Source organism: Borostomias antarcticus (assembly GCF_949987555.1).
Source record: "Borostomias antarcticus genome assembly, chromosome: 24".
Taxonomy (NCBI): domain Eukaryota; kingdom Metazoa; phylum Chordata; class Actinopteri; order Stomiiformes; family Stomiidae; genus Borostomias; species Borostomias antarcticus.
Window position 1 is genome coordinate 9,021,891 of NC_140257.1, and position 19,102 is coordinate 9,040,992.

The 19,102-nt window shown below is 48.6% G+C and overlaps 1 protein-coding gene across 1 annotated transcript in view; it reads right to left on the reverse strand.

Annotated features, from left to right (window-relative positions):
- pigk (phosphatidylinositol glycan anchor biosynthesis, class K) overlaps nt 1-19,102 on the reverse strand; it is a 29,346-nt gene that overhangs the window by 5,345 nt on the left and 4,899 nt on the right. The window contains exons 8-10 of the mRNA XM_084457952.1: nt 15,257-15,367; nt 13,138-13,313; nt 4,276-4,351 (exon numbers count right to left, since the gene is read on the reverse strand). Of these exons, the coding sequence (XP_084314078.1) occupies nt 4,276-4,351; nt 13,138-13,313; nt 15,257-15,367 (363 nt within the window). The remainder of the gene's footprint in view (nt 1-4,275; nt 4,352-13,137; nt 13,314-15,256; nt 15,368-19,102) is intronic.

Genomic DNA, 19,102 nt, shown 5'->3' on the forward strand with positions numbered 1-19,102 from the left:
TATTATGCCAATTTTACCAAATAAAGCCAAAAGCAAACTACCTATCCCACCTTTAACACATGCCACAGCAAGGACACACTGATTGCACTATACTGTGTATATCAGACAAATCTGAGACAGTTTTAACAAACATTTGATAGCCTCCAGCTCTTTGTCTGACGCATCATGTGATGGTAACTCACCCATTCCACCCCGTCTATCAAGCCAGTAGCCACACTCTATCACCCCTTCCCTGTTAGAGGTTCATAAAGGACCTAGACCCTCAACAATCAGCAGGCCCTGGTAATCCTCCCCCCTTACTTCCTGAACCTGGTTGCGGATATTGTAGCTAAAGCACATATTTTTAATCTTTCTATCCAGAGCAATGTTATTCCTGATGTGTGGAAAACTGCTTGTGTCCTCTTTTGAAAGGAGGTGATCCCACAGTATTGAATAACTATAGACCTATTTCTAAGCTCTCTATTGTAGCGAAAGTTCTAGAAATGCTGGTGAATGACCAGGTCAAGGATTACTTGAGCTCGAACAATATTATCTCCACACCAATCTGGCTTTAGAAAGCAGCATGGTACAGCAACTGCTGCAAGGTACTAGATGATATTGTGGAAGCCATGGATGCCAAGAAATACTGTGCTGCCCTTTTTATTGACCTTTCGAAGGCATTTGACACAGTTGACCACGGCACTTAATGCCAGCGACTGTCTACCATAGGACTGTTAGACCATAGGTCTGTCAGACCATAGGACTGTTAGACCATAGGACTGTTAGACCATACTGTTGGCTGGTTCTGAAACTACCTCTCCAACCGTAAGCAGTGTGTGCCGTCCAATGCTCTTTGCTCTGGGTTTCTTAACACTACCAATGGTGTGCCACAAGGTTCTATTTTAGGACCCACCCTTTTTACAATTTACATGAATGGGGGGGTTCAAAACACAAATGCATCTGTGCATCTTTATGCTGGCGACACTGTCGTATAGTGTTGCGCAACCTTCGTTGCCCAGGTTTTTAAAAACCTGCAGTCTGCATTTGACACCATTCAGGGGCAACGCTTCCATCTCAGGCTAGTGTTAAATGCAGATATGGCTGTGTTCTTTTCAAATAAAAAGAAGGTGCCAGCTGTTCTGCGCTGTATTATGTCTGCCCAAGGTATTGACTCTATTGAGTTTGTGGCCACTTGTAAATGTTGGCATCACAGTGGATGAAAGCCTCTATTTGAAATGTCATGTTGACCAATTGCTAAGGAAGCTGAAGGTAGAATAGGGTTTTTCCTTTAACGCCAGGAAACATATTGTTGCTGCCGCTCCTGGACTATGGTGTATATGAATGCTTCTGCTCACTCCCTACATCTATTGAATGCTGTATATCACGGAGCCTTGAGATTCATAAGAGGCTGTAAACCCCTCACACATCACTGCACCCCTGACGCATCATCCCTCACACATCACTGTCTCAGGGCACATTGTACCCTTTAGCAAACTGGTCATCACTATCCATGCGCAGAACAACACCTTGGTATCTTTTCATCCGCAAACCCATCCTGGGACTACTTCCCTCCTATCTATCCACGATACGGAAACAGTCCGATCGGAGCCTCCGGTCTCTAGACTTCATCACTTTTGTCATCACCTCAGTCGGTACTGAACTCTGTAAAAAGGCCTTCTCCTACTCCACCGCTGCAACCTGGAATATGCTACAGCAGGAGCTGAAGCTGTTCAGCTTGATTCCCCGAGGGGATTTTAAACTACGAGTAAGAAGACTGGAGAGAGAGTCTGAGGGCTTTGCCCGTGTACCTAATCGTATTTTATTCTCCTTCATTTTTTCAGTACCCCATCGACCATTTAAATGTTTTGTGTTTTATTTTGTCTTTTGTACATCCTGTCTGTCTGTGACTGTGTGTTAAGCTGCTGTCAGCCCTGAACAGGTCTCTCTTGTAAATGAGACCCTGGGTCTCAATGAGATTTTGACCTGTATAAATAAAGGTTAATAAAAATAAAACACACACACACCACACACACCACACACACACACATTTATTCCATACACTATATTATGTATTCAGTACCTTGAAGCAGTGTGTTCTCCCTAAAGAGAACCACTGTAACATAGCAGTCCAAAGCAATAAGACATGATGAGAACTGAGAACCCGAATACGAGCACTGTGGGCTCTGCTCCAAACTGGCCTCAGCTACTGTGGAGACCAGACAGGATGGTGGGAAATATGAGTCAGACTCCTGATGGATCCCATTCTCACCCCAGCAGGAATGCACCTGCTAATCCACATCTCTGGTGGGGGTGGTGGTGGTGGTGGTGTTGGGGGGGGGGATTCGATCCAAGAACCAGTCAATCAACTGATACTCATGAGAAGCCAGCAGGTCTGAGATACGCCTCTGAGTAGGGCTGGGTATTAATCGCACCCGTCTGGCAAGGACCTCACGATACGATACGCATCAGGATACATTGTGATGCGATGCAATTGTGATACTTTAAATAATTTACAGAAAATTGTTAATACAGCTGAAAATACTCCTTGGAGCTGATCCTGAGGGCGGAGGGAATGTATCGACATTTTAAATCCATTTAAAACATAAATACTTAATTTTCCATAACTATTCCCTCTGTCTGGTTCTATATATTTTCCTTGTGCAAAAAAAAAAAAAGGTTTTTTGTTTTAGTGTATCGTTGTACCGCAGAAAATCAATACAGCATCACGGAAAAAATATTGCAGTGTATTGCTGTATTGATTTCATTGCACAGCCCTACCTCTGATCCAAAGGGCCTCTGTTCTTTTTCCTATTTGCCTGGAAGAGACTGTTTGTCTATTTCTCAGAGAATAAATTCTTGCATTTCACCATTTCAGCTACTGTATGTTCAGCAAACGGCCATGTGACTGTATAGCTGTGCTTTGACTTTTCCCGTGACATTGTGTAAATGTAAGCGGACGTTATTCGACTAGTCTCCAAGCATGGCAAAGAAATGTGATTTAACACCACCTACCAATCCAGACAGTCTTTCAAAAAGACTCGGGGGAGGGGGGAGGGGGGGGGAGAAGCAGTTTTTTTGGCCGGGTTTGGTCTCTGAAGAAATTCCATTTTGTTCGAGGGACTGGAACCCAATTCCCAGACACACTCCTGCAGATCAATTCAAGTGGATTTCACTACTTCACCTTGGATGAAAACAACCTAGTATTTTACACACATACCGGTCGCCATGGTAGCGGCACAAACACATCTGCCTGCAGACGTCACATATAAGAATAAGAGTTCCGCTTCGAAATCAGTGAGCATCAGCAGCCCTCTCTCTCACAGCTGGTGTAAGGGCCCCTCGTGCAGTGGTGTATTGTAATGAAGTAATAATACTCTGTTACATTTCTTAAGTAGTTTTTGTGAGTATCTTTACTTTACTTGAATTGTTTTATTTCTGGATACTTTTACATCACTACATCTCCTAAATAAAATGTATACTTTTACTGATACATTTCCCCTAAGCATCTTTGTTACTCATTACTAGAAAAAAAAGAACATGCCCTGTGTGTTGATCACAACCATGTGACGTGAATCCTCCAGTCCACAAGGTTTTATAAATGAGGTTCCAGGAGCATGGCGTCAATTTAGTGCCAAAACTTGCGCGTGAAAAAACATTGTGAATGAACATTTCTGCCCTGTGTGTGCACATACAATCCGTGAATGAAAAATACAGTGTTGTGAGTGAACATTTCTGCTGCGTGTGTGCAAATACAATCCGTAAATGAAAAACACAGAGTTGTGAGTGAACTTTTCTGCTCCGTGTGTACAGTCAGCAATCAAAGAAGCCGACATCAGCTATTGTCTAACCAATCAGAGCAGCGGAGACATCAGCCACTGTCTATTCCATCCCTCCCCCCAAGTGACAAAAGGCTGTCTTTGCATCGTGTAATTGTTGACACCGTGTAACTTTTTGCAGCGTGTAAATTTAGACAGTGTGGAAATGTAGCCAGCGAGCGAGTGCAAATGCAGATTGCAAATGTGGATTGAATTTGTACACACGGAGCAGAAAAGTTCACTCACAACTCTGTGTTTTTCATTTACGGATTGTATTTGCACACACGCAGTAGAAATGTTCACTCACAACACTGTATTTTTCATTCACGGATTGTATGTGCACACACAGGGCAGAAATGTTCACTAACGATGTTGTTGTTTTTTCACGCGCGAGTTTTGGCACTAAATTGACGCCATACAGGAGAGGGGCCCTCGCGCCGTAACGACCTCGTCCGAGGGCGGGGTGTGTCATCGGACTCACCTGATGGATGACCTCAGCCACTGGTAGCTGGTCCACGTAGCTGTGGCTCCCTCTCTGCTGCTCCCGGGACGCAGGCCTGCCAAGACACAGCGCGTTAGACTGCCGCTCTGGCACGCCAAGACGAAGGCAATGAATAGGAATAGGCTACTGAGAAAGGGAACGCTGCAAGAGAAGAGAGAGTCAGTTCACCGCTGACACATCACGTCCATCACGTGGCGCTACATTGTTCCAAGACAATGAATGAAGGCTGTCTGAGGCGAAAAAAAAACATCTGTTCCATTTGCCAGATGCTGTGGATGTGGGATGTGATTGACATTTCATTTTCGCGCCGACTCGACGATACACACTGCAGATTGCCTCCTTTTCTCGCATTTATATAAAACGGCAATATGAGGGAATGTCAAAAAAAAAAGAAGATCTGAGATAGAGAATTAGAGAGCGTCGGGAAGGTGTGAACTGTGTGCGCGCGAGCCTACGTGTATTGGGGTTTGAATGCGTTGATAAGTCACAGCTCGCTGGTGACTCCGTGCGGAGCCGAAGGACAGGGCCGTCGGTCCCCGCGGGACACAAAGCTGTCCCCGATGTCCTCCCCTCCTGTCGGCGCGTCCGTGGACCAGAATAGACACAAGCTGTTCCTCTGACACGTCGTCCGACAGGGCGGCCTCCCGCCGGACTCACAACACGTAGCCTATCCCGCCGCCGCTGTCATTGGATACGAGAGCCACAGGGGGACCGAGGGCAAGATCACACCCCGATTACACTACCACGTTTTTCGCCTTTTCTCCCTGAAAAAGACCTACGTTTGCGCCCAGCAATTACGCTACCACGGCCATAACGAAGTTCAAACCGGGAGGTGGATCGATATGGCTCCAAGTCCAGAGCCGCATGATGGGGATGGAATTTTATTTGTTGGGGATGTAAATTTATTTGTTGGTGACTGTTGGCGTTGGTTGGACGGCCCGATAGCATTTTAAACTCACAACATTATAGACTATGCAAGAAAAATATACCCTTGATTGCTGTAGCTCAAAGTCCTAGATCACCTGTTTGATATGCTCTTTAATGGTGGTATGACTGCGTTTCCAATTTCTGTGTGGATATCTCCGGATATCCGCCTGCATGCAAATAGGTCTGACCTCAATCTTGTGCCCTATACCGGTTATGCTAATAGTTTAGCTATTATAGCGCTTAGTTTCAGAACAAGGATTTAGTTGGAGTCATAACACAATGCATGTATGTCACATTTCACTAGTTTTTTTTTTCCACAACGCTGTAAGGTATGAAATGTCCTTATAATGCGATAGCTGCACCTCTAATTAACTACACGTGGTGTGCCCTGCATAGTCAAAAAGCGACTTCTGTATATTAATTAATAAACAATCTCATTTAAAGGGGCTATGTGTTAAGGGGAAGGCTTCTGGAAGAGCTGTTGAACACATTTTACTAAATGCCATGCAATATTTAAATGAACTGGGAAATTCAGTTTTTTCGGTAGCGTTCCCCTTTAAGAACTCCCCTTTAAGCATACATAAAATTAAAGGGATTGGTAGGTCCATTATACTACAGTATAGTGTCCACATCATTGTCTGTAATTCACTTAATGGAGGGCCCTGCGACTGCTCCGAGAAATATGGCTGTTTGGATGGCAAAGAGGTGGAGGGAGGGAGAGACAGAGAGAAGGTCCTCCACCACTAAATCCTCCTCTTCACAATTTATGAGTGAATTAAAGCTGCACTATACTTAATCACAGTGTGTTTCTAGACCCATCTCATCTAGTTCATTGTGTGTGTGTGTGTGTGTGTGTGTGTGTGTGTGTGTGTGCACGGGTCAAGGCTTCTTATTTACACTAATGAGAGTTGTAACTCTAGTTCTGCCCTTTAAAATCGTCTGTCTATTACAGTACAGCGAACAGCTCATACGAGGGATTGTTATATTACTATCGTAATGATTAAAATGCCTATTCTCAGAGAAATGTCTTGGTTTAACCTGATCCTGTTAGCTGTTTCTAATTATGATGTTGACCCCCCCCGAGTGTGGCTGTCGGCCGGAAGTTTCTGTAAGAAACTGTCTCCCTTCGCATGGACAAACATCCCATATGAGATAAAGATGACATTCCATGGTTGGTACATTCTGTGGACAACAGCAATTGTTGTGGTTAGAGATAGAGATCTGGGCACCGAACCATGGGCCGGTTATCTACTACAAGGCCGTGGGCTGCAGGGGAGACCAGACCAGTCTGATCGGGGAAGGGGAGGGGGGGTGGAACGCCCCCGAACCATAAGAACCTTCCTCGAGCTCAGATGATTTGATTTTGGGACAGACAGCCATACAGACAGGCAAGCTTATATTAGACTAGATGTCATCGTCTTTTGTATTCTAAACCTTCTGTAATTAAACAGCTTTTAATTGTTGCTCAAATCCCGTGTTGGAGAGATTAATTTGGAATACATCAGAACAAAGGGACACTGGACTGTGTTGTATTGTGTCAGTAAATACAGTCAGTAAATCAGTAAATCTCAAGCTATACCACACAAACTCTCAACACGTAAAACCAGCCAGTGCTGGATGTGAATGTATGTAGCTACATGTCTTATGTTTGTAGTGCTAAGGTACCTGCATTGTTTTGTCTTGGGAAGCATTCCCCTATATGTAAGGAGTTGTGCACAACGGTAGCCGTCCACATGAAAGAGGGTGGATGACGTGTTTATCCTTTAAGGAACATTTCCTTAAAGAAGACCCGCAGGGTTCCGTCCTGGAGTTCCGTCCACATGAAATAGGGTGGATGATGTGATTTATGATTTGGTGATTTATGTTTATTGTTGCATACGGAAGCTAGATGTGTATGTATATATGCAGAGGCCTACTGTATGTACATGTATATATATACACATTCTAGGGAAGCGTTGTTGGTGAGGTCACTGTGATAAAACCATACTGTGTGTGACCCAAAACCTTATCTGCTTCAGCAGAGTGCTGGAGCCGTTCCTTCTCGCTCCCGACTCAGCCCCTCCCCTACGGCCGCACCGGAGACAAACTACAGTAAGCCAGTCGCTTGACCACCAGCGAGAGGGGGAGAGCAGGCTTAGGGGGAGGAGATAGAACACCCATCAATGAGGGCCGAGGTCTCTCTCATCTTACCAACGTGAGCCCGTCCCACTGCAAGGGGCGGGGTTGACAATGCCGTCAGATGAGGACAGAAATGACGAGAGGTTGGAGGAGGAGCCCGACTTTCCGCCCCCTCCTCACAAGCTCAGGAGAGAGAGAGGAGGGATCATAAATGTAAAGCACTGCCACAAGCTGCTTGGAACTTGCGCCCCATACGATCGGGGGGTTACTGTCGGTGCAGATGGCAATCTTGAACGCTGGTCGGCTAGTGTAAAACATCCACGCGATGTAGGTGATGTGAACATGGCTCAGGCAAGACACCCGTTGGTCGGTGACACTCTAACCAAAGCAATCACCACCAAGGTCAAGAGAGTAGAGGAGAAAGCCAGAGCTCCACAGATGCCATTCAGAGCTAGGGATGACAAATGAGAGCGCCATTTTTGTGGGAGCAGAGGCCATTGGAGAACAGCTGTTCCAACTTCCTACATGGCTCCCCATTATCAGTAGATGCCACCGCTCCGCGTCCTAGGCCGCCCTGTTACACAAGCCAGAAGGCCTGTATGTAACAACCCCCTTGAACGGACACCAAAACATAGAGTTCCTCCTTGATACGAGGAAGGGGGGGTGTCTACAGTCACTCCTCATCGCTGTCTAGAGGGAACAGACATCAAAATGAGAGAGCGAAAGCAAGGCATGCATGGAGCAGGGGGGGAGCCTATTTGGGTGAGAAAAAACAGGCCATTCCTGCTGGAATTGGGACCTGTGTCTCTCACGACCTCTATGTAGGTGGGACCGGTAGGATAACCCCTACTGGGTCTTGATGTGTTGACAAAAAATAAATTCATCCCTTCATTTCCAACAAGGGAAAGTCAAATGGAATTTGAGTCGGGTAAACAAACCTGACCTTGCAGAGTTGCCAATCTGGGCAAAAGACAAAAATGATTATGGGCTTCTGAAAATGGAACCGGTCACCTTCACAGGCAGGCCTCCTCCATGTACTCGTCAGTATCCACTCTCCTCACGCGCGGTCGAGGGGATCAAGCCCCTCCTTAAAATCTGAGGAGAGAGAGGGTTTCTGAAGAAAACTCACAGCGCCTCCAACAGCCCAGCGTGGCCTGGGTTAAAACCTTCAGGTGAATGGCGCCTCTGTGTGAACTACAGAGTGGCCAATGAGTATGTGGATAAGATAGCGCCCCTAGTGGCAGACACGTCCACCATTTTCAGTGCCCTGAAACCTGAACACCAATGGGTTTCAGTCATCGGCATGACACAAGGCTTTTATAGTGTCCCTCTTGTAGAAGTGGTGCAACCGTGGACAGCTTTCACTATTGATGGAGATCAATATCAGTTCACTCGAACGCCAATGGATTTACACAACTTCCCGAACATCTATCATCAGGCATTGCGTAATCACCTACGTGAAAGGCCTCCCATCACTTTCCATTCAAAGAGCAAGACTGCAAACCTCCAGTAGTCAGTCGGTATGCACACGGCATGACTTGGAGAGCTTTGGAAACAGAGAGGTGACCTGTCAGCATTAGGGAAGCTCATTAAGAATGGAGAGTTGGTCAGGGAGCTCATGGAGGCAATCAGCCTGCCAAAAGAGGTGACTGTGATTGAGGTCAGAGGACACACTCGTGGGGACACTCCCGAGAGTCGAGGTAACGCTCTGGCTGACCAAGCAGCAAAACAGCCAGCTCGAGAAAGAGACCATACAAGCACATTTGTCCTCAGTCCAACCCGCACCCCCGTATCAGATTGATAATATCACTGCCATCAAGGTGATGCAGACGGAGACTGAGAGGGGGGAGAGGTGTGGACATGGATGGAGAATGGGGCCAAAATGGACTCAGACGAAGTGTGGCGACCAGGTCAGAAATTGGTTGCACCACAACGGTTGCTCCCTTATCTGCCAACACAGATTCACTCCACTGTTCTTATCATCCTCAGAGTAGTGGACTTGGACTGAAAGAATGAACCGTGTCATCAAGGAGAGACTCACAAAGTCATCAGGAGGGCGTGCTTTGGCCCGACGCTTTGAATCTCGTGCTTTGCTCCATTCGAGCAACACGCAATCGGGAGAGGGGCCTTAGCCCTTTCGAGGTGATCTTTGGCAAGCAGATGTTCATCTCACTAGTGAGGCGTTGAGTGGTTACTGTGAGGAATTGAGCATGGCTGTGGCCAGGGCTCACAAACAGGTGCTGGCAGCGTGGAGCAAGATCCCCGAGGGGGCACAGGCTCTAATCCCAGGCCAGTACGTGATGATAAAGAAGTTTCAAAGAGAGACATTAGATGAGAAGTGGGAGGAGCCTTATCAGATCTGGCTCATCACCCACACAGCAGTTAAGGTAGCAGGGAAACGCAATTGGAGTCAAGCGTCGCGACACCTGACAAAGATTAAGACGAGTATGTCTCAAAGTAAATGTACCCTCATAGATTGGATAAACTTGTAGAGCCAAGCACTCCAGACTAACAACATCGTGGTAAGATAGCATCAGGCTTGGCACCCCAAAATCAGGGACAGTCGTGGCAGCTGTTGTTCGAGCAGAGCCCCTGAGCTAAAGATCCACACAGCTTAGGTGTGGGGGCTACTCGGGGGTGAAGAAAGCAAATATGGAGAATTGCACGGTAATGTTCCAATTTGCTCCCACTGCTCGGATGACTGTAGCGCTGCTGAAGGGAAAGAGAGAACGGATGTTAGGACCGTAGGCAGTTTAGAACGAACCTTCCAAAAGGTCAAGTCTGGAGTCGACGGTGGCTCGTCTATAAAAAGATAATAATAACCTGGTCTGAGATTGAGAGAGAGAGGAGACATGCTCTCACAATCAGAGAGTGGAATGCATAATGCTGTCGCAGTTTTCTTGTGTTTTTCTGTGCTAACAGGTGGAGTTGGAGAGAAGGACCTCCGGGTTGACTTGGGACACGATGGCCACGTGTGCTGGAGTTCAGCAGGGAAGACTACACTTCCTCGGGTGGAGACGTCGACAGCCAAGACGGGACACTTGAACTTTCACACCACACAATAACCTTTTCATCCTCCATTCACAGCTTGCTGGTCAGGGACAGGAAGTCGATGCCAGTGATTGTGAAGTGTGTGGGTCATTGTCATACTGTGAATAAAACTCCAGGTTGCACTTGAGATATACTCATTAAAACGGAGACAGGGGTATTGTGAAGTGTATTTTGGTAAAAAGGTTTTTTATCTCTGGGTCGGGGACGCTCGAATTTGGAGTAATTTTCCTTTCACAGCAGAAATTCACACAGCAATACATGCAGTGATCTGATAGATCAGGTTTTTGCTTTGCTTTAGAATTGTAATCATGCTAGAGGAAGGTATGATTATGTTATGGTTTAGACAGCAACCTGTTTTAGCTTAGGCATGTTTCCATGTTTGCTTCTTTTTCTTTCTGCATAATGGCTGTTCAGTTTTAGGTTTTGGAAGTCAACATTTCTCTTGATCATTATATTTTTGCGTGTTCACGTATAATCTAGGGGGGATTGATGAAAATGGCTATTCTCAGAGAAATGTCTTGGTTTAACCTGATCCTGTTAGCTGTTTCTAATTATGATGTTGTCTGTAAGAAACTGTCTCCCATAGACAAACATCCCATATGAGATAAAGATGACATTCCATGGTTGGTACATTCAATAATAAAGCCTATGTGACATTCAACAATATCACAGTCATTCTCTTGAGCCACAGCCGCTCCCTGTTGTAAGTCGCTTTGGGTGAAAGAGTCTGCTAAGTGACTAAGATGTAAATGTGCTTCACAAGCAGAAGAACAGCCTGAAGTCTGGATGTGCACTGTGAGATCCTGTAGACACCATCGCAGCTGTCCTCCGTCAGGAACGGGGACGCTAGCTTCCGCCTCACCCACGCTCTGAACACCGTCCAACGTCAACCGAAACGGTTCCATTACCAGATCCTTACATCAGAATTAGGTTAACGGCTTCCACTAACAATGTGAATTAGGGACAGACTCACTCAATTAGTTCACAGGCGTGGGATTGTGTTCAGAGGAGGCTTGGGTGACTTGCTGTGTTAACGCTAATCAATAACAGAGTGGAGCTGCGGTGTTGGTGAGAGTGTGTATTGCTCTACCCCGAGGCATAAGCAGCCAGCGACGACTTTTTGTAATTAGTAATTATCAGCCAACAATGTCCGGTTATTTGACTGAGATATCGCAAGTGTTGCATTTTAATCTTGCTTAATAAGAGCAGGCTGCAAAATCCCAGAAAGAGTTTGGATTTGCTGTCGCATGCATATCTGTTTGGATTACAAAGCGATTCAACAACGAATATAGGCCTATTTAATCAACTTGTGATTCATTGTTTATGTAATGTATTTGCTATTGCTTTCTTGTAACTCCCAATGATGGTCTTTATTTAGGGATTAGTGTGTTTGGGAATAACTTGAGTATGTAAACAATGGGAATTACATGAGTACAGTATGTAAACACTGGGAATATCAGGAAAATGTAGGGGTAGGGGCCAGCCTGCATAATGAGATGTGCCAGTGAGTCAACAGCACAGAGAATCCTATGGAAGGTTGGCAAAGAGAAAGCAATCTAGCGCCATCTAGTGGTCAATCTCTGTCATCATTCCCTGGGAAATACAGGAGGGAGGATGAAGTAATAACGCTCTTGCTAAGGAAACAGGGTAGGATTAGTCCATTCCCCAGAAGGTAGCGCCACATCGGCTGCTGGATTGAGAACGTCCTTTCAACACCACTGACTGGAATCGGATCAATTCACAAAATTATAGGCTTAAGTCAAAAAGGACAGGCTGAGGCTTTAACAGGACTCTGCAAATAACATATAGTCTTTAAGCACGCCTATGTCGCCTATGTGCCCTATTTGATTGGTAAATTAAGAGCAGAAATAAGTCAAATGATAGCTGTAGGTCGTGTCACAAAAGGAGCCAATCACATAACTGGCTGTTTTCTCCCACAGGGTAACCATAGTAACCGACATGCACCTCTACTAAGAGCTTTATTTAACCTGAGGAATCAATATGTCTAATGAGAGCTTTCCTGTTATGTAAAAACACAAAGGCCCAGAAAATATAGGACAATGAACAGCCAGGATACAATTAGCAAGGCACCCCGCTATGCTGGAAAGAACACAATCAATATGCGAACACACATCTAGACTTCCTTTGATGTTTGGAAAGGGCTCATTAATTTGCTTTATTAATTGGACGTGGTTTAATTAATTCTTCCTTTTACTGTATGCATGGCACATTGTGTTGCTGTTGTGTATGAAATGCACTATATAAATACTGTTTGATTTGATATGGAGTATATGATGATCAGAATTCTAGGTGTACAGTAAATGACAGTCTTGACAGTGAAGTAACTGAGCGGCTCGGCTTCGCTCAGAGTGTAGAACGCACTTAACGGGTTGCTCAGTTACGCTCAGATTGATGTGCTCAGAGCGCAAGTGAGCACTTCTAAGCTACGATCAGTCTGAGCAAACACAAAAGAAGATGGATCCCAAAAGGATGCTCGTACACCTCTCCAGTGCTGATGGCACACTAAAGGCATCTGTTTTAGTGACCGAAGAGGAAACGAGTCGCATAGATGAAGGGATGCCACTGTCTCTTCCACCAAAACATTGAATAACACACTGCTTTTTGCATAGCCATTTTCACTGAATGTTTTTGACATATGACGGTTGATCAGCGCTCAGAATGAGCAGAGCGTTAAGTGTTTTTAAAACGCATCCAGTGTTGGCTTTAATAAGAATGCGGGCTCACCTCTCCTCTTCCACCCGCAGGACGACAGAGGTCAGGTTGACGGTCTCCATGGTGATCTCCACTTTGCGAACGCTGCCGAAGAAGTCGGTGATGAGGACAGTCCCAGGGTCACGCAGGAACAGGTCCGTACGGTGGCCCGGAGTGGACACGCACTGACTCTTGGGACACACCTTGAACTGTGATTAAACACACGCAGAGGGAATTTTTGCTCCCGTTTCCAAGTGGGACTAATAAGTGGGTAACACTTTACAATAAGGGTACATTAATAAGCATTAGTTAATGCATTATTAAGCATTAAGTAACAGTTAACTAATGTCTCTATTAACCATTTACTAATGTTATTTATGTTAACTAAGGTTAACTCACCTAACCCTACCCTTAGCTAAGATATTAATTAACATTAGTTACCTAACCTAACGCTAAATAAGCATTAGTTAACAGTTAACTAATGTTTTTTGTGACCCTTATCGTAAAGTGTGACCAATAAAGGCTTATCTTATCCTGACAGGCTGAACAGAAATCAAAGACAATAGGACTCGGGACGTCGTTTGGGCTAAAGTGTCAAGGGCTTTGGGGTTGATGGAATCATAAACACTGATTAAACGGCAATCAAAAGATAATGACGGGTTGTCGGCTACATCTGAATAATCTGCGAGCAGCGAACCGATACCGTCTATTCCGAGAGACACGGCGAGGGCCTCGGGGTGAGGCATCACCAGGGTGAGGGGTTACCAACGGAGACGACAACTGTGTAATTGCAGCAAGATGAGACGTTTAAAGGCCCCGCGGTCGTCCACAGTCAGCCTGGCAATGGGGAGGCTATTGCCAGATGCAATCGTGATCTGCGATTTATAACTTGAGTGTGCCAAATGCAGCCATGAAAACTTTCCTCAAACGACACAAATCCTATCTTTAATCTGTAAAACTCCACCTGGAGACAAGGTGTCAGAGATGATTTGGAGAGATAGACATTTTCAGTTCTCAAAGTGCCACTTTACGAGGGACAGCCCTTTTTTGAACCAAGAGCAAAATCAATAGTATTGATCTGTAATGCTACAGAAAGACCTACAGTAATAGCAAAGACTTCAAAAAACAGAAAATTTGAAGAAGAAAAAATGCATTAGTGGGAGGTTGGGAGCTAAATATTGATCAGTGTCCTTGGCTGGGCTTCACACACACACACACACACAGGGACTGATGCGTCTGATGCAACACACACACACACACACACACACACACACAACACACACAACACACACACAGGGACTGAAGCGTCTGATGCAAACCCCCGTGGGGATGGTGGCCCTCGGCGGGCGTCGGCAGGGTTCCGTACCCTCGCTCCGGGAGGTCGGGAGATGAAGGTCAGTGCGGCGAAAGCGCCGCCCCCCTCCCGGGTCTCCTCAAAGACCCCGGACCTCAGATCTGGATTAGTCAGTCTGTTTCAAGTGATGTTCCCAGCCAGGGAAATGAGCTCAGCCCACACCCACACCGGTCAGAGCACAGCACAGAGAGAGAAGGACCGAAAAGTAACGGCACAGAAAAGAGGAAGTGAGTGGGGGTAGAGAGATGGAGAAAGAGAGAGAGAGATAGAGGGGAGGGAGAGAGAGAAGAAGAGATTGAGAGAAAGAGAGAGGGAGGGGAGGGAGAGAGAGAATGAGATTGAGAGAAAGATGGAGAGGGGAGGAAGAGAGAGAGAGAGAGAGAGAGAGAGAGAGAGAGAGAGAAACGGGAGAAGAAGGCTCCCTCTCAGTGTGAGTGGAAAACACCCCATAACCAGGGTTCTGCCGGGGGCCCCAGAGCAGTCGCTCCCCGAGGGTGGCTCATTGAATTGGGCTTGGGGACTCGTCGCGCCACAGAGACCCCTGCAAGTGTCGGAGTTACGGCAATGGGCACTGAGAGAGGCGGGAAGCCGTCTCCCTCTTTCGGGTCGCTGACCAGCGGGGCTGTGAGACAGCTTCTTATTAGCTAGGCTGGGGATGATTGGAATCTAGGTCCGGTGAATTGGCTACAAAATTGGTAGTTTTATGGTATTCTGTGTTCCCATCTATTCTGAGTTTTATGGTGTTCTGTCCCCCCCCCCCCCCACACACACACACGGATGCACAGTGGGGGGTCTCACCAGGTCGTTCATGTTGGTGGTGCTGGCAGGGTGGATGTCCTCCAGGAACTCCAGCAGGTAGAAGGTGTAGCGGTCCATCAGGTGCACCCCTATGGCCAGGTCAGGCTGGTGCTGGAGGGGGCAGATAACGGCAATTCACACGTCACTTCATGCTCTCTGGTAGTGGTGGTGTGGTGGTGGTGGTGTTGTGGTGTGGTGGTGGTGTGGTGGTGGTGTGGTGGTGTGGTGGTGGTGGTGGTGTGGTGGTGGTGGTGGTGGTGGTGTGGTAGTGTGGTGGTGGTGGTGTGGTGGTGGTGTGGTGGTGGTGTGGTGGTGGTGTGGTGGTGGTGGTGTGGTGGTGGTGGTGGTGTGGTGGTGGTGGTGATGGTGGTGTGGTGGTGTGGTGGTGGTGTGGTGGTGGTGGTGGTGTGGTGGTGTGATGGTGGTGTGGTGGTGGTGGTGTGGTGATGGTGGTGGTGATGGTGGTGGTGTGGTGGTGTGGTGGTGGTGGTGGTGTGGTGGTGGTGGTGGTGGTATGGTGGTGGTGTGGTGGTGGTGGTGGTGTGTTGGTGGTGGTGGTGGTGTGGTGGTGGGGGTGATGGTGGTAGTGGGGGTGGTGGTGTGGTGGTGGTGGTGTGGTGGTGGTGGTGTGGTGGTGGTGGTGGTGGTGGTGGTGTGGTGGTGGGGGTGGTGGTGATGGTGATGGTGGTAGTGGGGGTGGTGGTGGTGGTGGTGTGGTGGTGGTGTGGTGGTGGTGGTGGTGGTGTGGTGGTGGTGGTGGTGTGGTAGTGTGGTTGTGGTGTGGTGGTGGTGGTGGTGTGGTGGTGGTGGTGTGGTGGTGGTGGTGGTGGTGGTGTGGTGGTGGTGTGGTGGTGGTGTGGTGGTGGTGTGGTGGTGTGGTGGTGGTGGTGTGGTGGTGGTGTGGTGGTGGTGGTGGTGGTGGTGTGGTGGTGGTGTGGTGGTGGTGTGGTGGTGGTGTGGTGGTGGTGGTGGTGGTGGTGGTGTGGTGGTGTTGGTGTTGTGTTGGTGGTGGTGGTGGTGGTGGTGGTGTGGTGGTTGTGTGGAGGTGATGGTGTGGTGGTGTGGTGGTGTGGTGTTGGTGGTGTGGTGGTGGTGGTGGTGGTGGTGTGGTGATGGTGGTAGTGTGGTGGTGGTGTGGTGGTGGTGGTGGTGTGGTGGTGGTGTGGTGGTGTGGTGGTGGTGGTGGTGGTGGTGTGGTGGTGGTGGTGGTGGTGTGGTGGTGGTGGTGGTGGTGGTGGTGGTGTGGTGGTGGTGGTGTGGTGGTGGTGGTGGTGTGGTGGTGGTGGTGGTGGTGGTGGTGTGGTGGTGTGGTGGTGTGGTGGTGGTGGTGTGGTGGTGGTGTGGTGGTGTGGTGGTGGTGGTGGTGGTAGTGTGGTGGTGGTGTGGTGGTGGTGGTGGTGTGGTGGTGGTGGTGGTGTGGTGGTGGTGGTGGTGGTGGTGTGGTGGTGGTGTGGTGGTGTTGGTGTTGTGTTGGTGTGGTGGTTGTGTGGAGGTGATGGTGGTGGTGGTGTGGTGGTGGTGTGGTGGTGTGGTGGTGGTGTGGTGGTGGTGGTGTGGTGGTGGTGGTGGTGTGGTGGTGGGGTGGTGTGGTGGTGGTGTGGTGGTGGTGGTGTGGTGGTGGTGTGGTGGTGTGGTGGTGTGGTGGTGGTGTGGTGGTGGTGTGGTGGTGGTGTGGTGGTGGTGGTGGTGTGGTGGTGGTGGTGGTGTGGTGGTGTGGTGGTGTGGTGGTGGTGGTGGTGGTGGTGGTGTGGTGGTGGTGGTGTGGTGGTGGTGGTGTGGTGGTGTGGTGGTGTGTTGGTGGTGGTGGTGTGGTGGTGGTGGTGGTGTGTTGGTGGTGGTGGTGTGGTGGTGGTGGTGTGGTGGTGGTGGTGGTGTGGTGGTGGTGTGGTGGTGGTGGTGGTGGTGGTGGTGTGGTGGTGTGGTGGTGGTGTGGTGGTGTGGTGGTGGTGGTGGTGGTGTGGTGGTGTGTTGGTGGTGGTGGTGTGGTGGTGTGGTAGTGGTGTGGTGGTAGTGGTGTGGTGGTGGTGGTGTGGTGGTGGTGTGGTGGTGGTGGTGTGGTGGTGGTGGTGGTGTGGTAGTGGTGTGGTGGTGTGTTGGTGGTGGGTGGTGGTGGTGTGGTGGTAGTGTGGGGGTGTGGTGGTGGTGGTGGTGGTGGTGTGGTAGTGTGGTGGTGGTGTGGTAGTGTGGTGGTGTGGTGGTGGTGGTGTGGTGGTGGTGGTGGTGGTATGGTAGTGTGGTAGTGTGGTGGTGGTGTGGTGGTGGTGGTGTGGTGGTGGTGTGGTGGTGGTGGTGGTGGTGGTGGTGTGGTAGTGTGGTGGTGGTGTGGTGGTGGTGGTGTGGTGGTGTGGTGGGGTGGTGGTGGTGGTGGTGGTGGTGGTGGTGGTGGTGGGTGGAATCAAGAGTGGAAGCGAGTGTGAAGGATATGAGTCATTCGTGTGAGAACCTGGCATTCATACAGTGGGTGTGTGTGTGTGTGTTCAGCTCCTTGCTGAAAACCTTGCGAAGATCCCGGAGGAATCAGCCGACTGGCCAGCTCTGCACCAGGCTATCCACAGCGCAGCCTCGGAGGCGCTTGGCCAGTCGAGGAAACGTCACCAGGACAGGTTTGACAGTAACTCTATTGAGATACGGTCACTTCTCAAAGCCAAGCATGAGGCCCATAAAGCTCTCCTGTCCTGCCCTGGATCTCTTACCCTGAAAGCCACCTTTACTGCAGCAAGATCTGCAACCCAGCGAGCCCTCCGGTCGATGGAGGACACCTGGTGGGTGCAGAGGGCACAAGAGATCCAAAACCTAGCAGACTGTAACAACACGCAGGGCTTTTACGATGCCATCAAAGCCCTGTACGGCCCCAGGAAGCGGGCGATTGCTCCGGTCCGATCAGCTGACGGCTCCACTCTTTTTAAGGACCGTCATGAGATTCTTGCCCGATGGGCAAACCATTTTGAGTTTGAGTTTGAGTCTTCTCAACCTCACCAACCCTGTTGATCCTCACATCCTGGATAACCTTCCAGACCTGCCACCAGTTGCATACCTTGACACCCAACCATAGTTCCATGAAACCCGCCAAGCCATTGCTGCATGGTGGGATGCAAGTCAGGGTCCTCACTGGAGAACTCCAATCAGAGTTCTTCGAGGTGAACGTTGGGGTGAAACAGGGCTGTGTCCTGGCTCCAGTGCTATTCAATCTTGTCCTCTCTGCCATCACCTGCCTTTTCCATCGCGCCCTGGGTCACAAGGAGGGTGTTCATTTAGAATACCGTCTTGATGGGAGCCTCTTTAACATCCAGCGGCTCCAGGCCTACACGAAGACAAAGTCCTGTCGCATCTGTGAGCTTCAATATGCTGACGACTGCGCCATTGTAGCACACAGCCCGGAGTCCATGCAGCACGCCCTCAACATCATTTCCAGTCTCTACCAGTCCTCCGGCCTACAAGTTAACATCCAGAAAACCGAAGTAATTTCCCAACTCATTAGCCAAACCTCACCACCCCCCAGCTTCCACATAAATGGTGTTCCAATTAAAACCGTGGATCACTTTACTTACCTCGGCTCCACTCTGTCCTCATGCTGCTCCCTTGAAATACACATCCACATCAATAAAGCCTCATCAATCTTTGGACGCCTTCGCAGCAGGGTTTTCGAAAACCAAAACCTGAAGGTCAACACCAAGGTTGCCGTTTATAACGCAATATGTGTCTCCACCCTGCTCTACGGGGCAGAAACATGGACTCCATACAGCCGGCACATCTCAAACCTGCAGTCGTTCCATATCCGCTGCCTCCAGAAGATCCTTGGCCTCTCCTGGGAGGATCGAGTTCCACACAAAGAAATACTCCAGAGCA